This window comes from Sinohyriopsis cumingii, chromosome 8 (assembly GCF_028554795.1).
Source record: "Sinohyriopsis cumingii isolate HCF-2022 chromosome 8, ASM2855479v2, whole genome shotgun sequence".
Taxonomy (NCBI): domain Eukaryota; kingdom Metazoa; phylum Mollusca; class Bivalvia; order Unionida; family Unionidae; genus Sinohyriopsis; species Sinohyriopsis cumingii.
In genome coordinates, this window is record NC_142968.1 from 96,065,345 (window position 1) to 96,079,371 (window position 14,027).

The 14,027-nt window shown below is 40.3% G+C and overlaps 1 protein-coding gene across 3 annotated transcripts in view; it reads left to right on the forward strand.

Moving 5' to 3' along the window:
- Nucleotides 1–14,027, forward strand: part of LOC149794184 (interferon-induced protein 44-like) — a 102,202-nt gene that overhangs the window by 72,560 nt on the left and 15,615 nt on the right. For all 3 annotated transcript variants that reach the window (XM_089968290.1, XM_089968292.1, XM_089968291.1), the window contains one exon: nucleotides 13,216–13,371. In XM_089968290.1, coding sequence (XP_089824416.1) covers nucleotides 13,216–13,371 — 156 coding nt within the window. The remainder of the gene's footprint in view (nucleotides 1–13,215; nucleotides 13,372–14,027) is intronic.

Consider the following 14,027-nt stretch of genomic DNA (forward strand, 5'->3'; position numbering starts at 1 on the left):
TGGTCTAAAGGAATACCTTCTTGTTCATAGTATTTCTCTTTGAATTTTATTTGGTCTTCGGAAGTGTGACACCAGGAAGGATAGCAGCTGGCTTCTTGCTTCAGTTTCAAAATGGCATCCACGTTGTCGGCGAAGATGCCTTTCTGCGTGGGGTCACCTTTGTGGTATTGTTGTGTCTTGGGAAAGTAACAAATTTGGTACACTTCTAACAGTTGGTATCCCATGTCCAAAGCTTTTGAACAATTCCACGCTGACCCCCGTCCCCGTCAAAGCCCGTTCTTCCTGGGTGTGCTGACAAGGCTGATCTTGGTTGCACGTTTCGGCACAAGTACGGCACAAAGGAAACATCAGTTTGCCTCGGCAATGGTGAGGTAGCACGGGATGGTACAAGTCCGTGGGAGGCAAAACTTTGCACTTGATCAGACCTTCGTATTGTCGAATGTTTTTCAGGTCGATGTGTTCCGTCAACAATTGCGGGTGCCCTACAGGAAAGCGACAATATTTGCACACGTAGGGATACAGCGAACACACGTCCAAGTATTTGATTTCTTCTCCTTTCTCTTCGTCGGCTTGGTACAGCAAACAGGTGGCATTGGTTCTACCTCCGTACAAACTATCCCTCGGGTTCAGCGGGTCCATGAACTGGTAACTTTCCACGAGGCGTTTAAATTCGGGATCGATTTTCAAACGGTGATCGTACTCGTGTTCCCACATTTCCACCACTTGGTATCCTTCCTGTTCTAACTTTAGGCGTCGCTGACAAGTGGCCTGGTACAAGTCTTCCATGGTTCGTTGTAAAAACTGATTTTTAGTGCTACGGTCAGGGTAACAGACGGGACATCCGTGAAATAAGCAACCGTTAAACTCGTACACGATCTTGGGGTTTTCTAAGTCCCAGCCATCTACCGAATACGTTCCGATAATCTTTTCGCCTCCTCCGTTGCGGGCATACTGAATCCATTTGTCTTCCTTGTCGCACAAGTAATGTAACCAACGTAGGGCTTTGACCGAGTATTGACGTTTGACATAGTTGGTCGTTTGAGGACTGATGACAGCCACGGTGTTTTCAGGCATGAATCGTTGCCGGTACACTAAGGAACACGCTTTGGCAATGGTGCAAGCTTCTTTCAAAGGATCGACCCCTCCGTGTTCCATGAACAGTTCTCGAAATTTTCCACAGCAACGTCGTAAAATGTCCACATCGGAACGACAATACTTTAACATTTCTTCCTGAAAGTCGAAAGGGTCCGAGGCGTGAGCCTGGTACCAAGCGTAGAAACCTTCTCGTTGTTCGGTACCCATGTTGTCGGGGTCGTAATAGTGAGCCTCAGGCAAATGTGGTAGAACGGCGTGTTGATTGGCTTCCGTATTGAAAAAGTGAGGAAAATAACCTTTAGCCATTTCTGTCATTCCAAACGTTTTAGGCATTCGACTCAAAGGCATGGCCAAATAGCTCATCGAATCTTTGAACTGCAGTTGTCCCACTTGGATGAAAATGATTTTGGCTCCGTTCAAAGTCACTTTAGGACGTTCGATGCCTTGTTCCGTATAATACCTCAAAAGAAACTGTCCATCGTACCGGAGAAATTGTGAGCCATCACTGTGCCATGACGATGACAATCTCCGTAAAAGTTCGATGTCCTCTTGGCTCCACGTCTTGTCGATGGGGTCTAAGACCCATTGGGCATAATGGGCTAACGTGTTCGGTCCTCGAAAGATTTTTTCACGCCCTCCGGGAATCTTGCTGCAGTGAGGGCAATGACTGAAAATAGGTCTTTGAATGCACTTCTCGCACGCTCGATGATCCACGCAGAAATTAGGAATGTGAATGCCGGTCTCTTGCATGCATTCGAAATCGAAAATGATGAAATTGCCTTTCTTCTTGTGACCGTCCTCTTTCTCTGGTAGGGGTTGGTATTTTTGCACGTAGCATTGGTGTTCCAAGTCCACGATGTGATGACAAATGTGACATTTTTTTTTCCTGAACATACGTGTGCCTTGGCATTATTGGTACGTAGGCCTTGTCCACACGTAGGGCACAATCTCAGGAGTTGACAAGCACATTTCTGCTGTGAACCTTGCGTCTTGAGATGTTGTTGGTAACAGGCAGGGCTGACAAACGTACACAGACAAGCAGGACAATGTACTCTTTCTTGTCCTTCGCTCAGACAGGGTGGAGAGGCCAAACATCCTGAGCATTTCAATCCGGAATGTTTGTGTTGCTCTCGATTGTTATAGCCACAGTCACATTTCTCACAGTAATAACTGTGTCTCAGAAATGCAGTGATACTGGTAATGATATCGAAATGGTCATCGTGATAATAGACATGAATGTATTTTCCGTCCTTAAAGTCTTTCCCTCGAAACAACAGAGGTCCGCGCACTTCTTGAGGGTGCAGTTTCAAGGTGTATCGTGGAGCTAGGGCATCTTGCAATTTTTGCATCTCAGGAATGCCACAGGGTGTGTCTTTGGGCAAGTCGGCTTGTTGTAACAGGAGTTCTGCTTCGTTTCGTTGTTTGGCTCGGTCCGATTGTCGAATAGTTTTCCAGGCTCTTTTCCATTCTATCGTGTCGTTCTTCTTGGCATAGGATCGTCCCACCACGATGGCTCGGGCTAAACACATCTGGTCTTGAGAATTGTTAATTTGGACGAGAATCTTTTTGGTGCTGCGAAGGTCGTTCACCAGTAACACCTTATTGCGTTGTCCGGTCCCTTGAGGAGGAGAGACGTGGGTCATGTCCAGTGTGGCTTTTCCATCGGTGATGTCAAACTGGTCATTAGATTGTTGCACGTGTTGAATCTTGTCCATGACTTTGGAAGCAGTTAGTTCTGCGGGTCTGCTAAACTCGATCCAAACAATGGATTTCAAACCGTCGTATTGTATGGAAAGTCTCAAGCGATCGTCTTCTTTGGGTTGACATTGTCGCTTGAGTGTGGTGAACAAAGAATCCCACACCCCAGTGATGAACCCTTCTGCTTTCTCTAACGGTACTTCAGCCTTGAAATCTTTAAACTTCACTGAGTATTTGTAAGCCGTGGTTCTAAATTTTCTAGAGGAGCGCTTTTCCGTCTCTCGAATGGAACAGTACTTTTCAGGGTTGACTAAGGGTGGTGAACTTTGTTTAGAGGGTTCGAATTCTGGTTCACTCATGTCCTCTTCAAAATCACTGGCATGAATTTGTGCCAAGACTTCAGCCCTGGTACGAGGCGATAGATCACGTTTCTGCCTCTTACTTTCTTCTTCTTTCTTCTCGAATGAATAGGATCGTTTCATCTTGAGTGCAAAACGTCAAATGACTAAAGTTTAAACACCATAGACTAATTTATAGTCATGGCAGACCAGCGTATATAAAAGGGTGTGTCTTGTCCTTTCACTATTCATTTCACTCTCTAACCGAGCACAACGATGGAAGAGACTAGCCAAATCGAACGTTTCATCAGAGCTTTGCGAGGGGTCATTAGAAAATTCTCTTCAGACCAGCCGACGGACTACTCTCCTTCCTTTCAAGATAAAAGTCAAGATACTTGCTATATGTGTCGAAAGAAAGGGCATTGGTCTTCAGAGTGTCCAGACCATCAAAAAAGGAAAACAGGGGCTAGAAAAGACAAAAGTCAAGATACATGTTATTATTGTAAAGAAAAAGGACATTGGTCTCCAGATTGCCCAAAAAAGAAACAAGAGGAGTCAGAAGAAAAGAGGGATTCTTCAGAAGAGAGGGATTCTTCAGAGGAAGAAAGCAGCCAGGTGAAGAAAAAGAAACAGGAGAAGAAAAGAAGAAGGGAAGAAAGTGAGGAGGAAGAGGAGAAAAAGACTGTGACGGTGAAGAAATTGAAAAAACAGAGAGAGTAAAAAAAGAAACAGAAGAAGTGAATGTACTTTCTAAAGTGTTCTGTTGTGATTTGTGAATTGGATTGTAACTATTGAGAAAAGAATACATTAATTATATAAGGTAAGTGTCTTTGAGTTTTGATTTTAAAATAAGAAGCTACACTCACGCACTCATATACACGTACTATAGGGGTAAAATGGGTTGATTTTTTTTTTTTTGAGTTATTGGCAGTTGAAATTGTATTTCTTTTCGAGAGACGTGGGTGGCCCTGAAAAGGGCCTTTGGTTTTTTTGGTGTAGGGGTGAGTTTAAGCAATCAACTTTAACTGCCTTAAGCCTTTGCCACGGCCGAGGCTTACTTCTGATGATGATGATTTGGTTGAAATCACTAAGGGTGGTACGGTAGGCTTAGTCACAGGGTTGGCGTGTTTAGCTCGGGAAGGTCGTATTCTCTTCGGTCGTGATAAAGAAGTCTGATACATCTGTTTCAGACTTCTTAACTCCGCTAAAATGTCCAACAGTACCGTGACGGTTTGATTTTCACCCTCTTGTTTCTTTGCTGCTACTTCTTCTTGTTGTTGTTTTTTTCTTACCTCTTCTTGTTGCTGTTGCTGTTGCTGTAGGAGAAAAGCTTGTTCCGCTTCCTTTTGTCGTTATATAAATTTCTCCAATTCTTCTTTCTGTCTCTGTCTAAAATTCTCCACTTGCGGTAATGAAGATTGAGACGAAGGTTCCGGAACAAATTCTTGCGAGGTAAGAAAATCCACAAAATCCCAATGTACCTCTTCTGAAAGTAAGTCCGGGTTCCCTTGGGCGGTCTCCACTGCTGGTGCACGCCAATGGACCGTTTTCTGAGTTTCCGTCATGTTGAATCACTGTCGCATAGATTGACTGCACACAGGCGCTAGCGAATCTATATAGACTGCTCTCTTCGGATTGGATGCGGGCTGACTGAATTTTGTCACGCGTGTTTGGATTTGTCAATGAACTCAATCCGTTTCAATCCTTCCTCTCCCTATAAATAAGCGCAGTTCAGCGCAATCACTCACCTGTTCTCGGAGCCTCAAGATGTGGACCGACGTTCAATCTTCCACCCTTGTGTCAACAATGATGTTCAGGACGGGCATACCCATGTATGTCCGATCCAAGTGGACTGTTGTCGATAGGACAGATACTAGTCTATGGATGAGAAGAGTTTACATAGGAAGACAAGGATGCCTCAAGAGGGTACTTGTGTATGGACCTGCAGTTAGAAGGAGTTTAAGAAGAAGAAGATGTGACAGATGCCGTCTATGCTAATATTAACATGAACCCAAAGGCCCTTTTCAGGGCCACTCCTATTTCTCGAAAAGAGACTGACTTTCCATTGCCTACCCTTTTTCTTTTCTTTAAAAAAAATAGGGTCCCAACCCTATTCCATTTCCCCTTGAGGCTCAACAGGCCCAAACATCTTTTTCTTCCAATGTTAAATTCCCTTGAGGCTAAACTTGCCCAGGGTTTTTTGCCCATGTTAAATTTCCATTGAGGCTAAACTTGCCCAGGGTGGTTAATGTTAAATTTCCATTGAGGCTAAACTTGCCCGGGGGGGGGGGGGTCTGTAATGCTAATTCCCATTGAGGCTAAACTAACCCCCTATACTACTTCTGCAGATACAACTATTTCTCTGTTTGGATCATACTGTGCTAAAGTTGATGAAGAAATCATTTCTTGCTTGATATCTCGAAAAGCTTGTTCTTGATCTGGACCTCAAGTCCACAAGTTTTTACCTTTCAAAAGCTCACGTAATGGTTTTGATTTTTCTGCCAAGTTTGGACTAAATTTGCCAAGCTGATTTGCCATATCGAGAAATCGTCGTATATCTGTTACGCATTTCGGTGTTTCCATTTCAGTTATAGCTTTGACTTTTTCTGGATCAGGTCGGCAACCATTTTCGTCAACAACATGCCCAAGAAACCTTATGGATGGTCTTGAAAATTCACACTTTTCAGCGTTCAAAATGACGCCGGCCTTTTGAATTGATTTCATTATCATTTCTAGTCTTTCGTCATGCTGTTTCTTCGTTTCTCCCCAGAAAAAACATCGTCCATGTGAAAGAGTGTTCCGTCAAGTCGCTGCAGCGTTTCTGACATCCTTTTCTGAAAAAATTCAGGCGCAAAACTGATTCCGAATGGAAGGCGATTAAAATAAAACCTACCAAAAGGAGAAATGAAAGTTGTAAGGCGGCGTGAATCTTCTGACAAGTTTATCTGCCAAAAGCCTGAGTTTGCATCAAGTTTGGTGAAAAACTTTGCACCTGCTAGTTTTGCAAGGGATTCTTCAACTGATGGTAACGGGTGGTTTTCTCTTTTAACCGATCCATTTAGTTTTGTTAGATCCACGCAAATTCTTACCGTACCGTTTGGTTTCGGAACAACAACCATTGCCGCACACCACTCAGTGGGCTCATCTACTTTTGAAATAACACCCATTTTTTCCATTCTATCCAACTCCTCTTGAACTTTATTTAATAAAGGGATAGGAACCTTTCTTGGGGTAGATAAGGCATAAGGTTTGGCATTTTTGTCCAGAGTTATGTTACAGAACCATTTTGTTTTCCCTAGACATTTAAACAAATTTGGATATTTCTCGCGATAATCCCTATCTAAATGTATGGATTTATCGTGAATTTTGCTTGCATTTTGTGAGTTTGTATGTGAGGCGTTTACTGAGGATATATTTACCTGTTCAATAATCTTTAGAGTCTGAATCGCGGGCCTGCCCAAGAGTGCCTGATTCAGTCCCTTTACAACAAATATGTCTTGTACACTGAATGCATTGTTTGATTCCAGACCACATGTAAATTTTCTCAGCACTTTAAGTTCAGAGTTTCCAGGTCCATACAGTTTTCGATCAGACTTTGATAGCTTTTGGTCTCCGATTTTTCGTAAATCTCTCTCAGGAATTACAGTCACATCAGCTCCAGTATCAATCTTAAATACAAGTGAAGTGTTGTTCAATCTCACGCGCGTTATCCACGGCTGACCCTTCTTTGTGCTAATAGTCCCTAAAAATCCAGATTCTATTGTGCGAACTGTTGACTTTGACAGACAGCATTTCGCAGAGTGACCTCTTTTCTTACACTTATGGCATTCTGCTTCTTTTGCTGGACATTGGTCTCGAGAATGATTAATGTTCTTTCCACATCTCATGCATCCTTTTCTACTGACATTAATTTGTTGAACATTTGGGATTTTATGTTTCTGCTTCCCATATTTCAGTGAGGACGATTTTACTGCATTTATTTCAGACATTCGTTCTCCACTTGCTCGTATCGTTGTTTTTTGCTTTTTCACAGCCTCATTTTGTCGAGCTTGACTAACGGCTGACTCTAGAGTTAGATTTGCATCTAGCTGCAATTTTTCTGACAGTTTTGAATCTCGCAGTCCAACTACAAGTCAATCTCTGATCATTTCATCATGTAGTTACAATTATCTGCTAACACATAACTGTCAACTGTTTCTCCCTCTTCCTGTTTTCTTTGATTAAATTTTGCCCTTTCAAAAACTACATTCCTCTTTGGAATGAAATATCGCATGAATCTATCTGTCACGGGCTTCCACTTATTTTGATCTTCCTCTGTCAGGTTGAACGAAGAGAAAATGTCACCAGCCTCACTTCCCATGGAATAAAACAAGGTATTCACTTGAATTCACTAAGTCCAGACGCTTGACGAAAGCGTTCAAAGCGCTGAAACCACTTTTCCCAAGTTTCAGGTCTCGAAAAGTCAAATTTGTCCGGATTTGTAAATTGAATGAAGCCATTTTCAACTCTGATAATTTCAATCCTGTGTTTTTACCGCTGCCACTATGTAATGTTATTTGTTATTGAAGAATAACTGCAGAAGGCGTTCTATAGTATTTATTAAATACAAGACATCAATACAGCTTGGATGGAGAGTAAAGTCTGCCCTGAGCGTTTATTTCATATGGAACTTAAACCCTAGTGAATGTATAACATAAATCAGCTGTTGGTGTGTATCAGTTCTAGACCAGTGTGGAATGTCTGATTACTTTTACTGTCAAGTGATATTTCAAAGCAATTAGATTAAGGCTTACACTACAATCCACGTGGAGTTGTTTATTTTGATTCGTACGGGCTAGCCCGGCCGTCAGAAATTTTACTATACAGTAGCAGAGTGCAAAACACTCCGCCGATCTGGCGTTCATTATTACCAACATAGACTTTAATAGATCCACCAGTATGCGGTCCGGAAGTAATTACTGTACTTGATACGGGGTCAATGTTCTCCGGTGGTCTGCCGCCGCATAATTATGTGCACGAATATACAAATGGTCTTTTTAAATAGGTCATTGGTTTATTATTGTAGATATTTACGGAAGATCTGCTAAAGACAAAACCAAAGGTGACTTATCCAAACATGCAACCCATAACGAGGTCAAGAATGAACTCGCTGATCTTTTGCGTCTCGCAGATGTGGATCAAAATGAAGTTGCTGTTTTTTCACGATCAGCAAGGAAGGTTAAAGACGGGCAATATCCCGTTGACAGATATTATTCAAACATTTCCAGGCGCGAACGAAAATAACTTAGTGGTGTTTGCTAAAAACGGTAAAATTAAAAACTCGGAGGAATCAATTCTAACACTCGTGCAAGAGATTACTGGACGCATCAGAAGAATTGGAGATGTTATATATGACGATCTCAACATAAGTAGAAATAAAATCACCAATGTGAAAGAACCAAAATCAGACGATGATGTGGCAACAAAAGTATGTTGACAACAACAACGTTACTATCAAAAGTGATATCGGTAAATGTGTTGCTAAAACTGGCGATTAATAACTGGAGATCTCGATATGGCTAATAATAAAGTTACTGGTCTTAGAGAACCAAAATCAAACGATGACCCTGCAACAAAGAAATACGTCGACAACAGCAACATCCCGATGATGACTTCTTTAATGACAATCATTGATGGATTGACCACGTTTAGATCTGAATATGCTAATCATGTAACCTCGTTTGTAAATTTTCGTAGAAACACAACTAGAACCATTAATGGATTTTTGGTTCAGCTGTCACTGACATTAAGCTCTCTGACATCAAAAATCAAAGAAATTATTGATCTTTCAATCCTGATATATGCAGTAACGTCTGAATCAGCATTATGGTCCCCACTTTGTAACTGCATCAAACATACCGCTAAGGTTACCGGCATATACAGGTTCTCAGTACTCGGCATTACAACATTTACAGTAACTACCACAATTTCACGGCCTTTCCCAGTTAACGCATCTTCTGAATCTGTGTTCGTTCTTGTAGATTTGTGATTTTGTCAGGATTGAATTATTTCGGAATTTTGACATGGTTGTTTTGATACCCACACATAGACTCGCCAGAGAAATGAAAGAGCGAGGAGTTAAATCTCATACTTATCACAGCTTCTTTCGGTGAAAAGGCGATGCGTGCAATACTGAACGAATAGGCGAAAAATACATTCCTAAGATCATCATTTGGGATGAAATATGCACGGTATCTGTGGAGGTATTAAAAATGTTTCTTGGTTTGTTATTGACACGAAATACTGCTGTTATCATGTCCGGCGATCATTGTCAACCACCACTTTTTGTTGGATCATCTCCGCATAACTGGCTGAAAACATTCGTGGATTATTATGACAAAATAAATGATGATTACCGAGCAGTTGATTCAGCATTGATAGATTTTAAAAAGTTAATCAGACTACACCCAGATAAAATTCAATGTGAAAACATCCGTGAAATAATTCCAGAAACTCATATGAATGATTTTTGGAATAGGTATAGACCAACTGATGATTTGATGCTTGCAAGTAGGAAGAATGTTCGTGATGTATTTCAACAGCAATTATTTCTGTGATATAAAGAAAAATTGTCAAATCTACATGCACCTTTGTGTTATCTCCCAGCATATACACATAAAGAGACTACTGATATTGAAATTCCTAGAATTAATGAGAAACAAAAACTTGTAATACTTATCTCGTTTTAGTTCCGATTGATGCTGTTGAATAAGCATTAAGCGCCAGACAATCGCGCTGGACTTGAGATCTGCAAACCAATTCATTCATCGCAGGGATTAACTATTTCTGATACTAATATTTGGATTGTTGATGATCACATCGAATGGCCAAATTTAGTTTATCTGGCAGTGTCTCGAGTCAGAAGAATGTCTCAGCTGCGCAGGGTTATCATAGACTGCGCAGTGAATAAAAGTCAACTTCAGGAAATCAACGGCGATGTTGCCAGGAATAAATTAGCTGGTTAACAGCGATCTGACAAACACAAAATAAGCGCGACTTTGATCTTGATATTAAATTTATCATGACGATGAACAAACAAAAAAACATTTACTGTGAGAGCTCAAACACAGTAATATTGTGGCAGTATTTGAAAAAATTAATCCAAGGCAATTTACTGTGGATAGAAGTAATAGTTGTCTCGGTCATACACGCTTGAATGTAAATGTTGACGACGTTGAGGCGCTGGCGCCCTTCTAGCAAATAATCCTTCACAAAAGTGAAGGCGGAGGTAGCTGAATATCTTCAGGAATTACCTGTAATTGTTCACGCACAAATCGACGTTGAGGAGCAGTTAAATCTAATCTGTAGATTGCAGGTCTACCCGTGGATCTTACCACGCTGGAAATTGTATGTGTGGTTACACTCCAGACTGGATCAGTCGCTCTTTTTTTACCACATTACAAGTTCACCAGGTTTATATAAATATCTGACAGTCACATTAACTAGTTCTAGTTGTTTTGAGAAAGAATAATTTCGTTGTACTGGTATGTGGTTTTTGGTGATTGTGTTGATAGGTTTCATAGAAATTACACGAGTATTCATTATTTAACGCAGCCATCACACTTGGTAGTCTTGCCACCCATTCACGAGATCTCTTGTCCGCCTGAACTTTGTTAAGGGATATTTCCTGCCCATATTGATATCGAAACAATCGCTCAGCAAGTGTTCGATTAAATTGCTCAAAGATTGCCCGATCGCGATGAACTGACGTCATACTGTTTCATCAATGATGTAACTGCATCAAGAAATTCTTTGCCAGTATCAACGTATAGCAACTGTGGCCATCGCAGGCCGCCACGTTGATAAATTCGTTAAAACCAGATGCAACTTTAGTTACTGCCTTTGTTGATAGTGGTTCTGCTTTTTATATCTACTTGCAACGTCAGCGACAGTCAACGCGTAACTGTATGTGCGTGATTGACGTCTACCGGTTTTAAGAGTATGATGTGGTAAAAACGAACTATCTGCTCATAAACTTCTTTGGGAATGCCGACATCAAAATGTGCATACTGAATTTTTTGGTGGTGAAAGATAAATTTGTCATATTGTCTGTTGTGCTAACTAATCTACAGCAACAGAACGTACGACATCTGTTGCATCAGCAAGAGTACTAATCCCTGCTCTATTCCTCCAGTATCATCTTGGGCTATAATAAACTGAGTCCCTATGGAAGGTATTATAATTAATTACCGGCCCCTAGCACTAGTTTACCTTTCATCACAGATCTTATCAAAAAATTAGCAAGTGATTCTCTGAGAGATTTAATGTTTTACAGAATTTAACGTATGAATCAATTTCATGTCTGCAATATGTCGTTGTTGTAAATCTTTATTTTTTATACGAAACATCATGAACGTTGCACACTTGATCAATCGCATTTATTGGATACTCTCCAGGTCTTTGTTGATTTTTCTCGTCAAGTCGGATATTAAGTCGGGTTCCAGGACCACAATAATTATTTCCAGGAAAATGCGTCTCGCACGGATTTTTAGCCCATGGAGCCCCTGGTAAATTTCCTAGCGAAAAAAAACGATATCTCCGTCTGTTGAACAAGAGATAAATTTATATTTTTGTACCACATTTCACACACGTACCTGTGAGTGCACACGCTTTCTTCATCGTCGTTGTTGTTTTTGATAAGATGGTGAGGGCGGGTGCTCTGCATCAAACACAAAATAAATCCACATATTTATTATATTTATACAACCTGGATGTCGATGATTTCTCGGCGACACGAAAGCAAGAGCCAGTCAAGCATCATCCAACGCTACCAAATTCTATCAGAGCAATTATCATATGACCATCTGGGTCTGGTAAGACGCAATAGTTACTTAACCTGGTAATGAGATGGCTCAAGTGGGATAAGGTATATTTAGTAGTAATATCTGTAGATTATCAGAAATGCTACAACGTGCTTAAAGATTGTAATGAAAATGCAAAGTTGTTGGACGAGGACGGTAATGATATTGTTAATGTTATCACCGACATCAACGATGCGCTATGAATAGATGATCTTGATGGTAACATTATCAACTTTGTTGTATGCGATGATGTGATTCTAGGCAAACAATCAAATCCAGCTCGGATATTCTCCTGAGGCAGACACAAAAACACCAATGGTATATTTGTTATTCAGCGATATACGCAAATGCCGTAAGTGATCAGCGATAACTGCAATCTTCGGGATGTCTTTAATGGTATTGATACACACACACTAAGAAATATCCACAAAACTTGGTGTTCAGGGGACATGGATATGATCCAGTTCATAAACTTCTCAAAAGCGCATGCGATTCCTCATGGGTTTATTACGATAAATTCACATGATAATCGGTCGCGATATTGTATAGGTCTCGATACATTTTTTGGATGGGAGACCTGACCGTGTTTTTTTTATACACATGGCAGCAGAGGGGGCAAACGTGGATACAACAGAGAAAAAGTTTTTAAAAAATACGCTAACTCTGTTAGAGGCCTCTGTGACGCTTGTCTGTTCATTTTCGCAGGAAGCTTTATTTTTAAAAATGGACTTCTCATAAAAATGGTATGTTCACCCTCCCAGCTGAAAATTGACATACAAGCGTCAATAACAAAAATGCGCTAACCCGGTTAGATGTCTCGGTTTAGTGTTATTACGTTTGTATTTTCATTTTCGTACATAGGTTTATTTTCACAAATGGACTTCTCCTAAAAATGGTCTGTTTACCGTCACTGCTGCTAAGATTGGCTCGAATCTTAACCAAGGAGTTACGAGCACACTGTCGTGTGGACGGACAGAGTTTGAGCTACCACTGTCATGGTAGCGCTTAAGCTCATAAACAAGTACATACAAATGGGACTGAATTAGCACGCCATCATTCGTAGACGACTAGTTATATATAATTGAACATTTCTGTTTTTTCCAGTTAGAGGTTTAATTACAAACATTCTTCTTTAATGTCACGCATAGTTAAAACCTCTAATCTGCATATAATTTAAATCCAACATCGTAGCAAATACACGAAAAGCACCTAATTTAAATGTTGGTGAAATATTTTTAATTTAGTTTCAGGTATTTCAATCATATACATACGAAAACGGCAAACAGAAGAAATTACCTTTACAATTTTGTGATACCAAGGGAATTTCGAGCGGCACGGATGGTGCTTCATTAGCAGCTTTGAAAGCCTGCATTCTGGGTAAAGTTCAAAATAAAGAACTGGTACGTATGCCTTCAGACTAACATAAACATAATTAATGATTGATATCTATTGACCTTTTTATAAATTGACTGGGTTTTTATCTGATTAAGTTTTTAAAACTTGATAATTATGTATGGCCTCAATTTGCAATTAAAAGCCTCACATATTATGCGTTTAGGCCAAATTTAGAAAAACAAAATGTAACTCAATATCATCGTAGATATAGCTAGTAAAGACATTTTGACCAACGTACTTGATTGAAAAGCTACATTCAAGTAAATAGTAGACACATGTTTGCAAGAAAACGTTCGCTTAAAACTATTTATTAAAATCGAACGTACATATATTTAACAACTGTTTTTACTTATCTCTTTACGTAGCATCTATGAAGTTAGCTTTGATTGTGACGTTTGCACGCATTGGGGTGGGGTTCTTTCAATATATTTTAATTAAATTATGATGAAAGTTCCACCCTGGCTCGTGAGGTTAAAAAGTTAAATTAGTGACGAGGTAGATTTACAGCTCTGAGCCCCCAGTCAGCAATGCCGACGGCTAAATTATAAGAACACGAAGATGAAATTAAATCAATAACAATTTAATAAATTCGATAATTTAAACACGATAACTTCCAATCACTCGTCTTTCCCTCGACCAAGTGACAGCCTAATTCATCCCG